Source organism: Corticium candelabrum, chromosome 14 (genome assembly GCF_963422355.1).
Source record: "Corticium candelabrum chromosome 14, ooCorCand1.1, whole genome shotgun sequence".
Taxonomy (NCBI): Eukaryota; Metazoa; Porifera; class Homoscleromorpha; order Homosclerophorida; family Plakinidae; genus Corticium; species Corticium candelabrum.
The window spans coordinates 4,880,677-4,901,700 of NC_085098.1; the positions used below are offsets into that span (position 1 = coordinate 4,880,677).

A 21,024-nucleotide genomic window follows, 5' to 3' on the forward strand; every position below is an offset into this window, starting at 1 on the left:
GATACATCATGATGTATAGTTGTAAATAGACTAGGACCATGACATAATTTCAATGTTTTGCAGTCGACTAGGGACACACATATACATACAATGTCTGTACTGTTGATATCAAAATTTTACCACGTGACCCATCAAGTGCGGTTTGTTTCAACAAACAAGAAATCGAATGGTTGGTCTGTCTGTCTGGTATGTATCTCCCATATGTATATATAACCCATGTTTATGATTTAATAGTTGGGAAATATAAAACTAACCGAACATCGATACATACATGTATATACACATTGGCTAATAACTCTATACAAACACTAAATATCAAGAACGCGATACATTTCCATTTGGCTGTAACTTTGACATTTCATCTGTGGGTTCATCATCATCACTGCCCAAACTGATTTCATCCCCAAATTCACCCAACTCTTGCTGGCGCTTTCTCAGCTCATCAAGATGGTCAACCTCATCGTTAGCCGCCAGCTGAGACATTCTTAGACCGCCCATTGCTTCGAGCCATTTCTGCTGCGAATCTTTATGAAAAAATGGCAAGTCAGAAATGCTAAATTTGAGGTCCTTGAATGCATGGATTAGAAAGACGCCGGTCACAATAGTTGTAAACCCACAGAGTACACCAAGCACCTGCTTGGGGTCGAGGTCCTGCCATTCCTTGAAGAAGATGGCTGACGATATAATTGTAAACGTCGTAAACATGACGTAGTAGATTGGAGTCACCATTGATGTGTTGAAAATGTCCAATGCTTTGTTGAGGTAATTCATTTGTGTGATGACACAGCCGGCCACACCCAGCACAAACAACCATGTCAACCAGTTGCCTGCTTGGCTCTGACCGCGAAACGTCTGTTTTATGGCCACACCCAAACCCTTGCAAAACGTCACCGATAACGAGCCAATCAGTGAGCAGATTGCGATGTACACCATCAAATTCGTCTTGCCATAACGAGGTGCATAATAAATGATCAGTACAAGTGATACAACAATAGCGATGGCGGCATACGTCAGAAAGGCTGTAATTGACAAAAGTGAGAGTGAGGTCACTGATGTGACATGAGAGACACTAAATACTAAAATATAATATGAGAGTTGTCTCGCACACTGACACTAACCCATCACTCTTTGTCTCATCATCAACAACAACCACATACTACGTAGAACTGTACTTTCCAGATCAAAACACGTTTGGTAACATCGCCTTTTGGTGTGAGATTTTGATAAAGGCATGTTGTGTCCTAACGTAGATGTACCATATTCACACAGTGCACTGTTATCACTAGATAGTTGTCCTGCATATTAGCCATTGCCATATGTCTGTAGCACACAGCCATTTCAACAAATTCATGCACACAAATGTTTACTATACAAAAGCCCATGTGAAATATGCATAAGATACAAGTGTACAGCAAAGGAGATCATGTCATTAGCCACAACAAAAAGCAGAAAACACCTGTTTGAACAAATCCTAGTCTAATTGTAGTTAACGCTTTGTTAGACAGCTGGGACATAATGAGATCATCCTTTGTGAGAGCATTTTTGGTAAAAAAAAACAATATAAGTCAGAGAAACCACACTTTGTGACCAGTCCAACTATTGCCAAACTAACGTATACAACACCAAAGGAAAGTTAACGTTTACCTGCATCTGCTATTCTCTCTTTAATTTCTACCATTGTATCCAGCTGCTGCTCATCAGGGGCATTTATTACAATCACCGTAGAGCCAAGAAGACACAGCAGAGACCCAACTTTACCATGCAAATTGAGTCGTTCCTCAAGAAGAATTGATGCCAGGAATGCACTACACAAACAACACCAATAGCACATGGATGACACAGAAAAGAACAAAAAGGAGAAAACATCAGATTACCTTACTATTACACTTAGAGCTCCTAAGGGAGTCACAAGAACAGCAGGAGCAAATGCATACGCTGAGAAGTTAGCCACTTCACCAGCAATCACTAAAAACAATTAATTGACAAAATCAAACACAGCAATAAATGAAAAATATCCTAATCCAACTAACAGCCATTACATCATCGTGTGCCCCAAGTAGTCCCACAATTGTTTGTAGAATCTGTTGCATAATTTCAATATTTATTACAATAAATAAAACTGTCTTCCAATTATGCAAAGTCATGGCAACCCAAAAGAGTCGTGGCAGTATGGTTATGTCACTAACAGTAACTTACAACTCGTCATGTAAAGTTTCTATTTTCATACAAACATGTGATACAATGTAACCTGCAAGGTCTGTTCAGAAAGAGGTGTTATTAGTACAGTAGATGTGCAGTTACTGTATCTTTGCACTCTAGTATTCCTTCTATTCACATAAAATTGGGGAATTAAGCTAAGTTTATAATATGTCTCGGTGCTAGCGAGGACACCAGGAGAGGGGAATATAATGCCCAGACACCGGACATTGTCCGGTCAAAACAAGTCCATGTCTGGCCATATATTGTGTTGTCCGGACATTGGTTACTCGAACTGTAACACCCAAATGGCATGATCCGGACACTCATAAGTCAGATTATGTGCACTATCAGAGAGTATGTTTTCTTGCGGTACATCTACTATCTTTCTATCCCCCTCCCCCCCATAAGCCTGAGCTGGGAAGTGAGTAATGAGGTAGAGGTCACACTAAGTGTGCTCATTAGAGCATGTTACACTAATTGTCTTAATTAAGTGGTTCCAGTTGATGATTCATTGATCTCACAGGATAATTGGATAATAACCATTTCTAATATGTCCTTGATATGCAAAAGTGTGATCTTTTGGTTTCTTTGGTAGGAAGGGCTTAAATAATTTAATAAACACCTGCCAGACCTGGTGGTTTCTAACGATTCCGAGACCATCGCAAAGGTCCAAAAAACAGCGGAGATATTACAGATTTTCAAAGTTCACACTCATGGGTCATAGACAGTAAGCTTCTGTGCGAAGTGGTGAGGTGGGTTACTGAGACATCAGTTGCCGTAAAATACAATTTTTTACCTAGAATGCGCATAACACAGCACCTAATATGAGGACATGAATTAGTAGAAACATCGTCCTCAAGACGGTAATCAAACATCCTGATTTGTGAATGTTTTCTTTCTTGTCATTGTCAATCTTGTTGAAGCCATAGCAGTGACTGCTGTTTCTTTGAAAATTCCAGTCGTTCTGGAAAGATTCTAAACGGTTTCTTTCAAGGAGCCCCTTGGCAAACTATTCTGTCAGCACACTAAGTAACTGTGCAGAAAAGATGAATACCGATTTAGTATGCCTTGATAATAAAATGAAGGAGCGACTAGGTTGGTGTGGCACCAATACTTCGTCATATAATTGCCTTTCTTGACACCCAAGCATGGCCAAGAAAACCTAACGTTCAGCAAGATACTGAAGACGAAAATGCTGATAATAATGCAGAGGTTAGAGAAGCTATAGAAGCTCTTGCTGTTCATTTTGCCACACCACTAGAAAGCAAAGGGGTTAATATTCTTTCTCTTCATGTTGAGGAGGTAGTCCGTTATGCTAGAAAATATCTGCACATCAGCAAAGTGTGCTATGAGTCTGTGTGGTACATACTTCACACCTGTCCACACATAGTATTAGTCTCCCCTTAACTACCACACATATTGAAAGAATGTCTTCGTTGCTGAAACTGATCAAGACAGACCGGCGCACTAGCATGAGCAACACCACCTTGTCTGACCCTATGGAAGTATATAATGAAGAACCATCACTTTAAGACTTTCCTGCTGACGCTGCTATTCAGTTGTTGTGGAAAAGATGCAAGACCAACCGATGTCCTAATCAAGGTTTCAGAAAACAATACAGAGCAAGCAAAACTCGAGAGTTGCCCTAAGACAATAGCACTAGCAGCTTTAGTTTAGATGACTGGGACGTGTCGCATAATCCTCTAAGACAGCGTCTACAAGTAGTCTTCCAGAATTTAAAGGGTCTGACTGAATACAATTTTGCACATTGTTGTGCTAGGTTTCCATGTTAATGTTCTGCTATTGTCTCACATAATTATAGTGCACTTTCAAATTTGTCTTTTGAGGTTCCATAGTTCTTTTCTAGACTTTACTGTAACACAATAAATGATTGCCTTGCAGGTATGTTGTCTCAAAGTTGTTCTGGTTATTGTCATGCTTTGTATATATGTCAAATAATAGAAATAAAGTGCTGTTTGCAGGCTCAAAATTTGATAGAATGGGTGTGGTCTAAATGGGCGTAGCTATGGCAAACCTGCTTGTCCGACAAAAAAATTTCCTTATATTCCGCTCTGCACTAGCGACATCACTCAGGCAGGCATCATATTGTAAACACTCGCACGTCGCGTCACGAGTGTTGTCGGCGTTGCCGACACTAGAATTAATTCAAGTTCAACTCTAGTGTCCAAACCAGAAGTGCTCTAGCGTCTGCCAGAGGCCATGCCTTTTGTCGACAAATCAGAGATCAAATCTGGGAGTGAAATTACCGGAAGTAAACTATGGAAGAGAAGCCTACCGACAGGGTACACGTCTAGGTATGGCTGCTTGTGGCAGATCAAGCCACGGTTGCTTATAGATGCAAGGCACAAGAAAAACGCTTGGAAAAACGCTTGGAAAACATATAAAAATACCAGGCTTCCAGCACCAAACTGCTTCAAAAAAAGGGAAAGCGCCTCTGCGACAACTTGGTGCGAGAGGAAATGAAAACCAAATCACAAACTTTTGTATTCATGGCCTATGATTATGATGAGCATGCGCGTAGTGGCTTGTTACTGACGCTCATCAAATAATATTGTAAATGGTCCAGCGTCAACATCAGAATTTGACACCTACTCGGCGTCTTCGCCAGCATTCTCGCAAATGTCCTAGGGAGTGTCATCGGCATCATATTGTAAACCAGGCTTTAGTCTGTTAAATTTCCACCACAACAATGAACACAGACAACACATGTACACAACTACAACAATCAATGAACTTGGACTACCCAAATCATAAAAAGTGTATCTAATGCTTGTTGACAAATTTATTGTTATCAGCAAATTTGTTTGTCTTCTTATTCATGTCTTCAGTCTTTAATCATTACAATTGGGTCCCTGTGACAAAGCAAAACTCCAAAGGCACGCCATCAGCTAATAGCATAATCTCCTTCCCTCAACGCTCACAACACAAACTGTACACACACACACACACACACACACACACACACACACACACACACACACACACACACACACACACACACACACACACACACACACACACACACACACAATGGACAAATGTTAAGCCCTCCACGTCTTTCGACGTCAACCTTGAGGTCAGTTGCGGAGATAGCTCCCCCTGCCTCTAGAGACAGGGCCTCCATGTGCTACGTGGAGTCTTGGGGCCAGCGCCATAATCCACCTGGAGCTTGGCCAGAGTCATCCAGGGGCACTGATAATGGCGCAGCTCTGGGACTGGACATCAAGGCCCACACGTACCCGTCTGCTGCATGATGTTGCTGTCAAGCCAGCGGTCTTGTCCACCCCAGTCAATGACCAGGTACTCATTTATACTCCTGCGTCGAGAGAAGTAAGTGTGGGTGAGTTTCTTGCTCAAGGAAACTGCAACAGTGTCGCCTCCAACAGGATCAAACCTTCAAACCTCATCACGGAATACAAGATCCCAGATGTCATCACCAACGTTCTACCATCTGCTCCACCGCGCCACACACACACACACACACACACACACACACACACACACACACACACACACACACACACACAAACAAACACACACACACACACACTCTCTCTCTCTCTCACACACACACACACACACACACACACACACACACACACGCACACACACACACACACACACACACACACCTCATTGAACAAACAGCATGAAACAAGCATGCACAACAGTCACATTGTTTATTAACTTGGTTAATTAATCAAGTTATTTAGCAAGACCATTTATATACAGACAAGACAGCTCCAAAAACAAAAAAGAAAAACACATCCCTGACCACAACTACTCTAACAGCCAACACATAATAAAAAAACTAACGTACTTGTAATCAATCCAATCCACCACAGCCATTCCTTCAAGTAAGCAAAGCCTCCACTCCCTGAGAAAGGTACCGACTACCAGACCACACACGGAAGCGACACCATTTGGTGACTTACCGGCTCGTCCACCGGACGACCTCGCAACTCTCAACAGCCCCTTCTTCTTTACTATAAAACTAGACCCAATGAAGACGGTCGAACTCAAAGCCAAACCCAATCCGATGTAGAAATCTGATTTGTTGCTAGTATTCATCCCAGAATGATCGATGGAGCTGTTACTTCTTACCAACAGCGAATGGTTAGGACTAGGAGTCATCAGAACTCCGAGAACACCTTGTGATTGTATAAGGAAACGATCAGCAACTCGGACACGAGAGACAGCCAGTAATGACGTCGTGTAAAGCTCCCGTATGTGAGACATTCCACTTACCAGATGTGGGCGTGGACGTGAATGGGAGAGAGTTTGAAACTTGATGAACAACTGTACTCGATCCAACGCTCAAGACTAACATCAGTAATATTGTGCCGAGCATTACGCAAACGTAGAGCCCGTATAAGCGAAATTCGAGCTTGCGTCGATGCGATGACGCGCAGTGACAAAGAATATACAATTGGATTAGTGAGGATATCCACACGCATGCGCAAACGCATATGATGGCATGACGATTGATAACAATGTTATACCCACGCAGTGTGTACTGTACTTCTAAAGTGTACACTGTACATGTATACCTCCGCCCGCACACAGTCTATAAAAATTGATTTCAAAATAAGCAAATAATAAAACGGCACTGTACTTGCTGATTTTGCCTTCCAACCAGTACCATCTCATCTAGTTGCAAGCTGCAAACACGTGCTGCATCGTTATAATTACACATGCAAGACATCGATCTAGACAAAGCGACATTCAGAACCGATTGAACTGTGGTACATTTGTCTCCTCTATCATTCGCTTCACTATCTTTATGGCCTCGGAAGATGTGGGTCTAAGACGTGGCACAAACTCCAACAGTGATTTGACAAACTTCTGGTATCCATTGGGCAGTGAAGCGCCTGACCCGGTAGACGCCTGGATGGCAGCCAGTGGTGGTAAATTGTCTGAGCCGTAACCACACTGATCCAAAATGCCATCAAAAGGAGATCGATGATTACACATTTCATAGCAAAGAACGCCCGTAGCCCAAACTGCCTGCTTTGAGTAGTCAACCGTGCGACCTCGTCCAGGACGAGCTAGGTGAACTTCAGGAGCAAGATGAGCAGCATTGCCACCTTTAGACATACCTAGAATCAATAACCTGTTGAGTGTACACAAAGAGCTGGAGAGCTGACACACTTCTAAACTACAAAACTGTCTGTCTGTCTGCCTGTCCAATATATATTGTCAACACTGAAATCTACATTCAACACAACTAAGCAATTAAGTCTACTGTCTCAATCGCACATAATCTCTACCAAACTAAAACTCTACAAACCAGTCCTATATAGGGCTGTACAGTAAAGCACATTAATAATTGTGTATATTGTTCATTCTCTTGACTTTCCTTGTATGTTCCAGTAAGCGAGATGTCTTCCTGGAAATCACTCTAACGTTACATTGCTGTAGCGTTACATCTGTCTGTCTGTCTGTCTGTCTGTCTGTCTGTCCTTTGTTTCCTCAATGTTCCTACCTGCTGTCAAAGGCATTTTCATTCCTGGATCAAGCTGAATTGAATAGCCAAAGTCACATAGTTTCACAACACCCTCATCTGAGTATAAAATATTGTCCATCTTTAGATCTCGATGCACAACATTTCGAGCATTCAAAAAGTCGACTGCTGTCAGGAGCTGATAAGTCCAGCTTAGAACCTCAGCAGCCTACAAACCACATCCAACTAAATGCTTGACACACACACACACACACACACACACACACACACACACACACACACACACACACACACACACACACACACACACACACACACACACACACACACACACACACACACACATGCACGCATGCACACACACACACACCTGGACACCTCGACCCCTTGACTTTTCTTCAACATAGCCCTTCAAAGTTTTTGGCTGGTACTCCATGACCATGAACAATGAGACCGAACGAGCCTGTATCTGACTATCAGGTGGCAACTGAAACTGTTGCGAGTCCAGTCGATCGAAAAAGAAAGCATACAAATTGACAATGTTTCGATGTTTGGGAAGAACTGAAAGAGTTTGGTATTCATTCTCATGTTGCTGACGAACCTACCAAATCACAGACATAGAAAATAAAAATTATATCAACTACTCGGAATCCTTCACACTGACACACCTTTGACACAGTCTGGTGGCCAAAAATGTTAAAGACAGTCTTCAGTGCATACAAACGTTTAGTATCTCTCAGCTCTGAACGAGAGCATTGCACCAAATGAACAGCACCCTCACAACCAGAATCTATAAGCTTCACCTGTCAAATATCAATATAACATCAGCCCACGACACATTGAATTATTCACTGCCAAGCATACCACATCATAATCCTCAGCTTTAGTTGTGAATAGTATCATCATGTCAAGCATTGTACGTTCAAGCTCTTGTACTCTATCTTCAGATGACTGATTGAAGCATCCTGGCATCAGATTGGAACTCTGTAAACACATAGAATGCTGCACGGTTGTAGTGGTAAGGAAAAAAAAAAGAAGAAAATCTATATCACTTACAGCAGCTTGTGAAGCTCTTGAGCTACTGTTCGTACTGGCACTACTGCCCATAGATTCAAGCTCTGCATTGCGACGTTTTAAGGTGTTTATTTCACCCGCCAACCTAGTCACTTGCTGTTCAGCCCTTGCCAGTTTACCTTCCATCGCTTTGCTTTGCTGTTGAGCTTCTGTCAAATCTCGATTCAGGGCTCTCTCACGATCCTCTGAGTGAAGAAGTTTCTTCTCAAGTTGTTGCTGTCGTAGTTCCAACCGCTCATTTTCAGTCCTCAGCTTCTGTTCAAAATGCTGAGCTCTCAGCATATTCACATGTTCATTTGAACTCTTCGGTGACTGAGCATCGTTAATAGCTTGTACCATGTCCTCTTTAGATACATAGCTTTCCGTAGATATTCCCATTTCCTTTAATCTCGCTTTGAGTTGAGACACTGATGCCGACTTTAAGTCTAAGCCAGAATGTTTGTTGGGAGAGTTTTCCAATTCTGTTGCTTCATTGAGTTTGGCACATGCAGCTGCTGCTTGAGGAGCCTTTTCTTCACGTTTCAAACGAAGTTCGGGAACTTGCTGGACTAGCTGGGTAATCAAGTCTTGTCGAGATGTGCAACCAACATAACTAATGTGCATCTTCTCCATAATACTCTTGATTTCACGAATAGCCACTTTTTCCAAATCCAATTTCAGTAGATCCTGAACATGCATTGGTCTTTCTCTAAGACGCTGTTCTTCTTGTCGACGTCGTTCTTGTTCCTTTTCGATTTCAAGTAATCGAATCCTCTCCTGCTTCTGCTGTTCTCGCTGCTCTTGCTCCCTTTGTACAATCGCTTCGTGCTCTATTCTACCCTGCTGCTCTCTTTCTATTTGGTTCTGTCTCTGTTGATCTGCCTTCTTCTTCTTCAGAGCTTCCAGCTCAGCAGCAGCAAAGGCAAGTGAAAACACATCGCCCAGCATCTTTGCAGTTTCTTTACTTTCTCTCTCTCGTTGACGTTGGCTTGCTATTTCCCGAAGACGAGCTTCAAACGCACCCGTTTCTATTGCAGTACTACCTTCAAACTTATGAACTTCAACTTTGCCTTGTGCAAAATTCATAATGGCATATGTGGGTACCGCTGTCACACCACCAACTGCTCCTTTGACCTAACACAAAGCATATGTTGTAATGTCATTTGTAAGCAAATCTAATCTAAACTCTCCCATGCACGTGAACCTACCCATACACCCTGTAAACCAAATAATAAAAGTTTTGATTCTAGCTAAAGGTAATTAACTAATGATTACATCGTTACCATTATTACTGTATAAAACCATATCAATAGTACTGTCTGCATTCACCATACAGCCCACATTGTTTGTACGGTTTAGCATTTCTTACCCTGAAAATTATTGCTACTTCATGTAACACAATCACTGTATGCACACTATTTATAAATCAGACAAGCCTGGCATTTCAATTTTGACTATAAAGGACTATACTGGTGTATATATTTTACTGTCAGATTTACATCCACAAACAAGTACTCAAGGATGTGCAGACTTGAAAACAATGGTGCTAAAAATCTGGCAGCAAAATCCCCTCTGGTGTTGAATACGAAGTGACCCATGTCTAGACTTTCACTATCTATTACATTCAGGAAGAGTAAAATAGACTTAGAGTGTGTTCACACTAACATCTGGACTAACTATGATTAGGCCAACATTTGGACAAGCGTGTTTACACCACTAACTATGATTAGTAAGTCTCATGGGTACGCGAGTGTAATTAGCCTCGACAGTTTCATCCGTCATATCTGGCAAGAATTCGCATGAATTGTCTTGACGAATCCATTGCTTTAGGTTTTGAAGAGGAAAACACTAAGTTTGCTTCTCTGGCACCTCCTTCAGGGACAGCAGAAAATTGTCAATCATGTAGTACACATCTACATGCGCTTCCATATACGTCACCATGTTGTTACTGCATTTGTACGTTTCAACATACAACACAACATCAGAAACACTGGCGACATGCTCTTCTAGCTTATACTACCTCACGTGCCAAAGTCACATGCAAGCACCAACGCCACTAATGCAGTTGTAATACTACTCTCTACAGCGTTAGAATGGCGTTACAATAATCATGATTAGGACTGATGTGAACACGCTCTTAGTTAGAAAGCCCATTAGTTCACAATACTTCTTGTGATTCAGAAACACTCTAAAAGGAAAGTCTTGAACAGTGTGGTCGGTCATATACCCAGTGCCGCGCAGTCATTCAAGTTTTCCAGAGATAAAACCCTGAAATTCGTTCGGTCCATAGTGCACATGCTTAAATTAATTAATTGGCGCTGCAAATTTGGGCTTGGCGCTACACGCAGCGCAACAACGCCAGTTGCGCCCCCTGGTATTGCACTATCTGTATGCATACATATCCTGGGTTCCCAATAACTCAAACACGCCCAAAGGTGGAGTCTATGGTCACGTGACTGTTTGAACGCCACTGGACGGTTTGCATGCGTGCACATTGCACAAACCCAAGTCTAGCCTGCTGAGCCACATATACGCCAGACATTCAAACTGACAAACTCACAGCCGTGTGACTGTTCAAAATTCCTCTCGCCACTTCAACACGCAGGAACGGCACGCTGGTCTTGGACGCCAATCGAACAAACAGCCTCTGAACGCGCCTCGCTGCCGTACTCCAGTTGCCAGTGAATTCGAGACACAGCAGACCGCATCTTTCCTTGGACTTCTCGAAAATGTCGATCCAGCACTCGTTGCTACTCGGAAGGATGTGAAAATTATCAGGCGTCTCCTCGCCCTCCATCTCCGCCATCATGCGCAGGACTTCGAAAAATGGTAACATATTTGCACTCCACACCGACTCAAGCACTAAAACTTCCTTGTATACGGGAGATGAAGTTGCAACTCGAAAGTAGAATTCAACCAGTTGCTGCACTCTTGCAAATTATTGACTCCATCTCTATTACTCTCAGATTAACATGCATATGTCAATGGTTGTCCAACTTGCAACGACAGGCATGTATAACCTTAAATTAATACTCTAGTTGAAGCTTAGGTACGATCACGTGATGTAATGTCAAAAATATGATCACGTCTAATGTAAAATGTTTAGTAGCATTGCAAATATAGAACTATACGAGATAAAAATGGCACAATTGTTTAATTAAACTGCAGCAGTTTTGCAGTGCTGTTCAAAGTTGTGCAGCTGCAACATGAAACTGGCATTCGGAGCAATCACAGATCGACATTGTCTCACGTGCTCCACTGCTTCTGCTACCGACATTCTAGTCAAACACAATACAATGAATGTCCTAACTCCAAAAATTACAGTTTGATTTTAAGTACCTCAAGTCAAAATTCAATCAAACGTATGCAAGCAAATTTCCACATTTCAGTGATCCTCAGTTTCAAGATTTAGTCACATTTAGTGTTGCTGGGATGGCAGTGCTAGTGCACAGACCATGGCAGGTCTGGCAAGCGTCAAAATTTCAAGTTACACTAGACACTCTACAGCATTCAGTACAAGTGATTAATTAATTAAATACATAATTGATATAGTAACACAATTGTGGCTCAATGAAGCTTGTCTACGTAATTTTTTGTAAAGATTTTCGTTTTCAGAGAACAGATATTCATTTAGTATAGTAAATTTGTTACAATAATAATATTTGCGTCACATACTGTGCTTAATTAACAACACTTCTTAGCATGCCTTATATACTGGACCAATATGGACCAATATACACAACATTAATATAACAAAACATCACATTAATTAATTTCCAAAATTAACAATATAAAAACATACTGGTGAGTGTTATTTACCCTTTCATTGATATCAGATAAGAGATTACAAATGTGGCTGAGCGACTGCATCCCTATAAAGGATTTGTATAAACTAAGACAAAACGTTGCAATTCTCCTGAGTGTGGTAATACCCTCTCACAATGGACAAGAACTCTACCATTGTTTGACACAGCTTTATGTATAAAATCCGCAGCCGTTTTGAAATGAGTACTGAGATCTTGTTCTAACGTGTCTTCCACAGGAATTTGACAATATTGGACTGCAGTGTCTAGATAACGAATGATCAGCTGTTGAGCAAATGGGTTATTGGACTGATCAAACCTATATGTCGATTCAACTCCATGGTGCAGTTCAGAATATGTGTGATTTGAAGGTTTTGCAGAACCTAAAAATTTATGAGGTAGCATGGTATGTGTGTGGACGTGTGGTCATACAAAAGAGTACATGAATGTGCACACACACACACACACACACACACACACACACACACACACACACACACACACACACACACACACACACACACATCCAATTACACAAATAGCAGACAGGCAAGCAACAGAAAGAAAACAATCAAACAAACAAACAGACAGACTGACAAGCAGACAGACATACAAAGACAAACAAAACAAACAGACAGACAGACAGACAGACAGGCAGGCAGGCAGGCAGGCAGGCAATTAGACTAACAGACAGACGAACATAGAAACAAACAGATAGACAGACAGAGGCAAACATAGAAACCAACAGATAGACAGACAGAGACACAGTCAGACAGACATACAGACAGACAAACACACTGACAGACAAACAGACCGACAGAGAGACAGACAGCCAGACAACTAAAACTCATACCTTCACTTGTTCGGCACAAATATGTGCTCCCAAAAACACACCGGGAACAATCTGTTGCGGGTAACAGACATACGGGTCACACTGTTCATGAGCGGTGCACAAAACTGGATACGCAGATTTAAATGACGCAAATCCTCCTTCGAGTAACCAAACAGACACAACACCAGAACCAACAAACCTATAAAAAACGCAACTATATTAAGTTAAGCTCATGTTGCCGTCACAATATAATTTCCTTGCGATCAGTTTCTGCAAGTGCTGCTCTTCTGCAGTTCCGGGACTTCTGCTGCAGACTGTACCATCAGCATCGTACACGATGACTGTACGTCTCTGTTCGTGATACTCAAATTCGACATTCGTATCACTTCCGACGGGACAACATTCTGCCCGATCGATGTGATCGAGCTCGTAAAGTTCCAACGGTCGTAGATCAAGAAGCAAATTGTCCCAGAGAAACGAATTGAACACTTCCACTGGAGTCACGTGCCGTATGTGGTTACTGCTTACAGTCATACAAGTACAGTAGCAGCTAGAGAACAGACACTTGGATGCAGGAATATGTACGGGATACGTTGTGTTGATACGGGATACTTACTCATTACCAAATACGGGATATGGCCGTAAAGACAAAACAAACAAAAACAGAAAATTGAAGGGACCAACAAAACAGAAAATACTAACTAAAATTAAGCATATAACTGTTTCAATGTTGTTTACTAAAAATTAATATATTAATTAATTAATTAATACATAATTAATTTATTATTGCTGTAGTGCGCGGACAAACGGTACGCTCGAAGGCCTGCAGCTTGTAACTAGCTGTCTATAAATAGAGGTACACGTGTACTGGAATCTTCGAACGTTATGGCCGACGAAAGTGGCAGCGGTGGTAGCCAGCTGATGGTTTACGTCAGAATCGGGCTGAGAGCTCTAGCGTTGGTATGTCATCTAGTTACGAACAAAATTCAGTGTTTGTATCAGTCTTGTACTTGCATTTTTATTGCTACACCTGCGCCATACGCATAATAGAATGAAGCGCTGCTCATCGAGCGGCCGCCATTTGCGTGCTGTTACACTCGAAGACTTCCGGTTTGGTGGAGAATGCGGATGCGGTGCAGACTTTGTCGAAAACCGTTCTACTAACTTCTAGACTTGGTTTCTTTGGGCAGCTGTCCCCAAGTACTGTTAATCCGAGCACTTCGTGTTGGTACACGTGGAGAAGGCGATGTTGTACATTGTATAACTAGTGTACGTGGGGGGGCCACCGGGTGGTTGTTATTCGGCGTTCTAAAATTGCTGTCAATTACGGCAATTACCGTAAAACATCTATTTAATAATTAATTAATATGTAAGGTGTCTGTTTGTACTCCAAATTATGTTTGGAGTCTCTATTTGCTATGGCAATGACAATCGTTGAGGGCCTTATTAGTATTGGATTCTCATCCAACTGACATCCTGTTCTGGATGGGTGGGGGCGGGCAGTAAATTTAATTAATTTAATTATGTATTGTCTATCTGTCAAGGAGCATGCAGTGTATCATTGTGGTTGCAAACTCAACAGGTAGGCTCTGAAACTAGAAAGACTTTACGATGAGCCTATCTTTGCAGCTGCTTGCTTTACGATTGCTAGTCGTAGACAATGCAAGCTACCTCTAGTTGTTTTAGCTTGTGATTTTCTTGTTCAAGCAACATTTTCTCGTGTCTCTGGTGTCCTGTTTGTCAAATGATTGTCTTTGTCAACGTATCTTTGTCTATCAGTCATTCTGGATTGATCTGAAATGCTAGTAGTAGCTTGTGTTTCAATAATATATATATATATATATATATATATATATCATTAGCTACAGACAAAACATCTAGATGTTTAGCTATCATTCACGAGTTATATTGCTACAGTTTCACAGGTAGTTGTTAGTAGTAGCTCAGCTGAAACTTTGACAGGTAGACAGAGTAGACCCTTGGCAATGGACTTCAGCAGTTCAAGACTATGTTCTGACCAGACTCCATATGACTCAACTACCAAAGGATAGAAGAAGCAACCATAAGATGAAACATTGGAGTCATGGCGTTTGTCTTTCTTCAATTCCCCAGCTTGAGCTGCAGCACGGGTGCCAGCCTTTACGGCAGCATTGATGATATGTGAGGGAGAAAATGAATTTTGCACTGAGATAATCATATCAAAATAGGCAAGCCTTCCCGTAAGAGAAGTTGGGATAGAAAACGTCGCCTGGTCTGTCCATGGATTGATATATTACATGGTGTCTCATGGTGACAAAGATGACAAAAGACTCTTCAATGTATTTAGGAACAGTTGTAGTTCCTAATGCAGGCGTTTCTCTCCATGTCAAAATCTATAGGCTGAATTTTTTAAACTGAAGCAGAGACAACCATTTTCATCAGGTGGAAAAAATAGATTAATTCCACAATTAAGCTTTTGTAGACTTTTAGTTTGCAGTAGTAAATGCCTGTCAACGTCTAATCAGCCCAGTGCACAGAACAACAATATGCAACTAAATGTCTACCTGTTAGGGACTTTTGTACAACAAGAGTTTTAAATGCATTGAGATCGCAAATACTTATTATCATTGCTATTGACTTTGGGTATACTTACGTGGTGATCTATGTTGTCTATCAGTAAATAGTAGATTACACACAATCAGATTATGAAATTCCATGGATTCAGGTCTTCATTAGATTTGTCAGGGCATGTCAGAAACTCTGAACAACACACAACGTATTTTCTGAATGTCTATGGTGCCAATTGACTGTTGTATTTATTGGTAGTCGGATTGTGTACTATAACTACTTGAACAACAGTCCTAGTAGACATATACTGCAACAACTGAAAATTTAATTGAGGTTATGTTGGTCACTGTTTTGTTTATGTATCTATTTACGCAGGAATTTTATTCGTGCATCAGTTGTTACTGTAATAGTAGGAATTTCTCCTTTGGATATGTTGCATGTGATTACGACAGAGTGCAAATATCTTCTGTGTATACATTTGATGATAGAAATTGGTAACTGTGCAGTGGTAAACACTGACTGATTTTGCAGTTTTTTGCTATCATTGTCATGGGAGTAATATCAGACAAGTTACAGCTTAACTTTGGAGTTCTCGATGTTTGCATTTTTGGACTGACATTGGGCAGGAATAGCGGTGATAAGAATGCCTGTAACTATGGCATTGCAATTGCAGTTCTTACTGTTCTTTTTGTGATCACCTACATCATACTCGACATTCTATTATTTCTCCGTGATATGGGAAATGCGGTCATAAAGAAATTTGTCACCATTGGTGATCTTGTGGGTTCGGCTTTTTTTGCACTTCTGTGGATTGTTGCATTCATCTACTTACTGGCCAAATGGGATGATGCAGGACCTAAAAGTTTAGAGGTGGTTGGAAAGTCAATTGATGACTATGCCCCTGATGCAGGAGCAGTAATTGCCTTTTCCTTGTTTAGCGGAATTCTTTGGGTAAGTTGTTTAGATACATAAATTTGGTAAGATGTGCATAGGTGTTGTCTAACCATTGTGTGTGTAGATTGCTTTGGCTGTTATGGCTGGTATTCGTGTAAAGAGTGCTCTAGCTTAGAACTTGTTATTGTTCAAACAGTTCTTTATTGTGCAACTATGCAGTTCTGTTTTCCCTGCTGCTGCTTGAATGAATTGGCTCTAGACTTGTAGTTTCTCTCTCTAGGATGCCAAATTCTGTGACTTCTGTCGCTACTTTGTATTGCAATGTTGCTAATTGATGGTTAGATGAGTAAAGTTGAAGCGATGTTGGATGCACATTAAAAATTGCAATCAAATCACCACCGAAATCTCCCAAATTTTGAACGTCGCAACTCGCTCGCGTGGACTTGTTATTAATTTAATTTTTAGCAGCCAGTGCAATGTCTCAGAAATCGACTTCTCAGACAGTTGTTTGTCTAGAATCTGTTTGAGAAACGCCAAATTGACTTCGAAGCCTATAGATATTTACAGCTACCCGCAATCGTAAACTATTTGGGCACGCGCGCTATAATTGCAGATACTAGGAAAATCGAATCAGGAAACGGGTATCGGACCGACAGTCTGTTGGCTACATACTCGCATGCAGTTGCGATGCAGTTCAACTCGTAAACCGGACAATTGGTTTCGCAACGCGGGTCAAAGTACGTAACGTCTGTATGGCTGCGCGATCATCGAGAGCCGTATAAGTAGAGACGATCGAGCACTTCGGTACTGTCTAGTGTACTACAGAATCTTCGAGCATCATGGCTGATGAAACCAGAACTGGTAGCAGTGGCAAGCTGATGGTTTGCGCCCGAATTGGACTGAGAGCTCTAGCATTGGTATGTAAACGTCAGTAGCAGCTGTATACGAGTAACTGTCTACTGTAACTCTGAGAGATGTGCATGTATGGACGTAACTGGTCAGGACTTAGGTAGATGAACTCTCTTGTAGACGACATCAGTTGAGAGCAAAACTGTTGCTTTACTACTGTACTAATAATCTAGACGAGCATCGTAGAACGTTACGGCTCATCATGTGAAAGATGCCTCCAGCCGTATCTGCATGTACGTATCAATGATGCTAACGTTCTCTCTCTAGCTAGCGAAGGATTTTGATGTATGCTATGCATGCAAATTGATCTCTTGCAAAGCACACTAAAAATTGCAATGTTCGTGAAGTTTGGCCTGCGTCTGTAATTGTAAAGCTACCGGTTTCGTGTCACTGTGGAATGCGGGCGCGATGTGATGCTCCTGCCTGCTTTACGTCACTACAACCATGGGTGTTAATTATGCAAATTATGCTGGAGTAGTGTGACCGGTAGGTGTGGCTAATAGTGACGCATTGCTGCATGGCCGCGTGATCGTCAGCTGTACGATGCTGCTATGCCAGCCAGTCGATCGAGATGCTGCCATTGACTTGCTCATATATCTTAAACTCTAGACCTTCGGTTTATGATTTTCGTTTTAATTAAAGCAATAAATTCACCTGTTGTCTAATGTCTTGGTGTACTGTTTGTTGTCTTTGTCTTTGCAGTAACGCCTAGCTTCTTTATTCTCTAGACGAAAAATAAGTGGTAGTACGTAGTAGCTACTTTTTTTGCACCATCTATAGAGCAAAGATACAAATTTGTATTTTTTGTTTCACTAAGTTGCGTTACACCATCGGAGACATGCATGGTATCAGAGCAGTGATGAATGAAGGCTGTACGGTGCATGTACTTGCATTAGTGTTTTAGACAATTGTTTCTGCACGTGCTCCATCAATTCTTCACGTTCGGAAAAGAACCAGAGCTTACTTAATTACAATCTTGACGAAGAAAGTTGACGACAATAAATTGAAAACCGCACAATGTTTGCTACCAGTTTGTGCCTGACCTTGAACTTCCTGATGGCGCCGGTCAAAGTCTAATTTGCCTGCTGCAAGAAGGAAATACGTAACTGGCTATTTCAGCATATAAAACACGTTTTCTCAAGAGAGTTAAATTCAACTCGATTTCAAGGTTTGCCAATAATATAAACAAGTAGAGATGAGACCTACTTGTTATGGGTGTGTGCTTGACTGTGCACGTGGGTTTTTGCTTGACAATGGAATAATACCAGTAGATACTAAAATTGCGATTAGATAAAAAATATTTTTACAAACGTTTTGACTGGTCAGTAACTATGTTAAGGCATCTACCAACGTGCACGTGTGATTAAGTTTATTTTAATCTAGTGGCATGTACTAAAATGACTCAAAATTTAATGTAATGCTATATTGTATGGCAATCCAATTGTGTCCAGTACGTACAGTACTACTGTATTTACATTTTAATTAAACAACTATTTTAGTAGACCTAAAATATTAATATACGGACATGTACTAAAATGACTCAAACGTTAATGTAGTTATTTTCGTTTAATGTTTACTTGATGCACGTGTCCATAAATATATGTATACGAGTAAATTCTACCCATGCAAAAACTTTTGAATTACATCATCTGTAGCTGCAATTTACGCTCAACTGTACGTTCTCTAAGTTACACGAATGTTGTCTGTGTTGAATACTGTTAAATATTTTAAAATGGTAATTTGCGATGCTAACGTTAGCCTAATCAATTTTAGCTTTTTGGTATTGTTGTCATGGGAGTAATAGCAGACAAGTTAAAAGAGTCTCCTCGTGCTTGCATTTTTGGACTGAAAATCGGAGAAAATAAGGGTGATGTAAATGCTTGTAACTACGGCATTGCAATGGGAGCCCTCACTCTCCTTTTTGTGATCGTCTACATCACACTCGACGTTCTTCTCTATTTCTGTGAAGTGGGAAGTGCGGTCGTAAAGAAATTTTACACCATTAGTGATTTGGTGCTTTCGGGGCTTCTTGCGTTTTTGTGGATAGTTGGATTTATCTACTTGTTAGACAAATGGGTTGAAGCAGAACCCAAAGATAAAGAATATTATGGATACAAAATTAACGATTTAGCAGCAGAAGCAGGAGCAGCAATTGCCTTTTCTTTGATGAGCGGAGTTGTTTGGGTACTCTCTGAATATAGAAGTTGTAAGATGTGAAGTAAGTGTTGTCTAACTATATTGTGTGTTTAGATTGTTTTGGCTATTATGGCTGGTATTCGTCTAAAGAAAGCTCTAGCCTAATACAAACAGTTCTGCTGTTTGTCTTCTGATTAGATGTCGTTTCTTTGCTCTATCAGATTTTGTGATTTAGTTGTCTCTTGCCTGTCGTGAAGATGGTTGTAACTGTAATAATAAAATCAGTGTCAATCAATTCTAGACTGCGTTCTAACGTTCGTTATCATCACTGCTGAGCGACCACAAAATTAATAATCTAGTTATTGATCATTAGTATGACGTCATTGAACGTCAACTGGTTAGCTGCATTGACAAGCTTAAGCTTGCGTCTAGTGCAGTCAATATTTGGAAACTTCCAAAGTACAAGTCTCGCGCAGCCTGCCCCTCTCCTATTTGACATGGTGAGATGCGTGGGCAATCAAAGTAATATAGTGTAGTACGTTCGTCAGCTTCTAGAGACGTGTTAGTCAAAGTATTGAATCAAGTCTCCCAACCTGCATACGTCATTTCCATCTTACGTCTACATGGATGCACGTACTGTAGTAGCAGTAGACACGTTTCTTAGACCGAGAGCTAGAGGCCGCGGTTTTGACGAATACTAAATTGAAACTACGTATATTTGAAACTGAAATGTGTATTTGATTAAGTTTCTCACTAGTCCGACGCCATTAATTAATTCAAGACGTTGTAGCGATTGCTCCAACTCCGGTCACGTGCTCAATCAGCACCACACGACTCAATTCGACATATCCAACTCTAGACCTTGTCTTGTGTCTCTAGGTCTTGTAACTTTGGGTTAGGTCCGCGACACACTAACGACTCCGTGAGCAAACGCTGTTGCCCAGGGCGTGACCAACATAGCGGCAGACGACGCAGCAAATGACGTTGTGCATTTGAAGCAGAATCCTTTCATGTGATAATGGCAAATGACGTGTTTGTTACGTCATCAAAATCACGTGTTATGCAGTAGGCGGAGCGAGTGGTAGTTGTCGAGCCGGAAATACATCACGTTCCACGCCTCCAGTAATTAACCAAAGTTGGCATGACGTATCAAGTACGTAACTTCC

General features: G+C 41.2%; 5 protein-coding genes across 5 annotated transcripts; 2 read left to right on the forward strand and 3 right to left on the reverse strand.

Annotated features, from left to right (window-relative positions):
- Positions 1 to 124: 124 nt before the first annotated feature.
- On the reverse strand, positions 125 to 6,598 carry LOC134189354 (magnesium transporter NIPA2-like). Its single transcript, XM_062657588.1, has 6 exons — positions 6,469 to 6,598; positions 6,156 to 6,371; positions 6,041 to 6,097; positions 1,875 to 1,965; positions 1,645 to 1,805; positions 125 to 1,019 (listed from the first exon to the last, which is right to left on the reverse strand). The coding sequence occupies exons 1-6, from the start codon at positions 6,569 to 6,571 to the stop codon at positions 316 to 318; spliced, it is 1,332 nt and encodes a 443-aa protein (XP_062513572.1). The 5' UTR covers positions 6,572 to 6,598; the 3' UTR covers positions 125 to 315.
- Positions 6,599 to 6,706: 108 nt separating this feature from the next.
- LOC134189353 (uncharacterized) lies at positions 6,707 to 11,605 on the reverse strand. The gene is made up of 7 exons (XM_062657587.1): positions 11,298 to 11,605; positions 8,741 to 9,871; positions 8,549 to 8,668; positions 8,353 to 8,487; positions 8,055 to 8,285; positions 7,706 to 7,892; positions 6,707 to 7,319 (listed from the first exon to the last, which is right to left on the reverse strand). The coding sequence occupies exons 1-7, from the start codon at positions 11,571 to 11,573 to the stop codon at positions 6,946 to 6,948; spliced, it is 2,454 nt and encodes an 817-aa protein (XP_062513571.1). The 5' UTR covers positions 11,574 to 11,605; the 3' UTR covers positions 6,707 to 6,945.
- A 56-nt stretch (positions 11,606 to 11,661) lies between these two features.
- Positions 11,662 to 13,954, reverse strand: LOC134189888 (dual specificity protein phosphatase 1-A-like). Its single transcript, XM_062658282.1, has 5 exons — positions 13,394 to 13,954; positions 12,860 to 12,923; positions 12,670 to 12,806; positions 12,557 to 12,609; positions 11,662 to 12,015 (listed from the first exon to the last, which is right to left on the reverse strand). Exons 2-5 carry the CDS (start codon positions 12,879 to 12,881, stop codon positions 11,895 to 11,897), a joined length of 333 nt encoding a protein of 110 aa, XP_062514266.1. The 5' UTR covers positions 12,882 to 12,923; positions 13,394 to 13,954; the 3' UTR covers positions 11,662 to 11,894.
- A 253-nt stretch (positions 13,955 to 14,207) lies between these two features.
- On the forward strand, positions 14,208 to 17,201 carry LOC134190068 (synaptogyrin-1-like). Its single transcript, XM_062658485.1, has 3 exons — positions 14,208 to 14,332; positions 16,451 to 16,870; positions 16,938 to 17,201. The coding sequence occupies exons 1-3, from the start codon at positions 14,258 to 14,260 to the stop codon at positions 16,986 to 16,988; spliced, it is 546 nt and encodes a 181-aa protein (XP_062514469.1). The 5' UTR covers positions 14,208 to 14,257; the 3' UTR covers positions 16,989 to 17,201.
- A 451-nt stretch (positions 17,202 to 17,652) lies between these two features.
- Positions 17,653 to 20,023, forward strand: LOC134190329 (synaptogyrin-1-like). The gene is made up of 3 exons (XM_062658782.1): positions 17,653 to 17,730; positions 19,496 to 19,906; positions 19,973 to 20,023. Exons 1-3 carry the CDS (start codon positions 17,653 to 17,655, stop codon positions 20,021 to 20,023), a joined length of 540 nt encoding a protein of 179 aa, XP_062514766.1.
- The last annotated feature ends 1,001 nt before the right edge of the window (positions 20,024 to 21,024 follow it).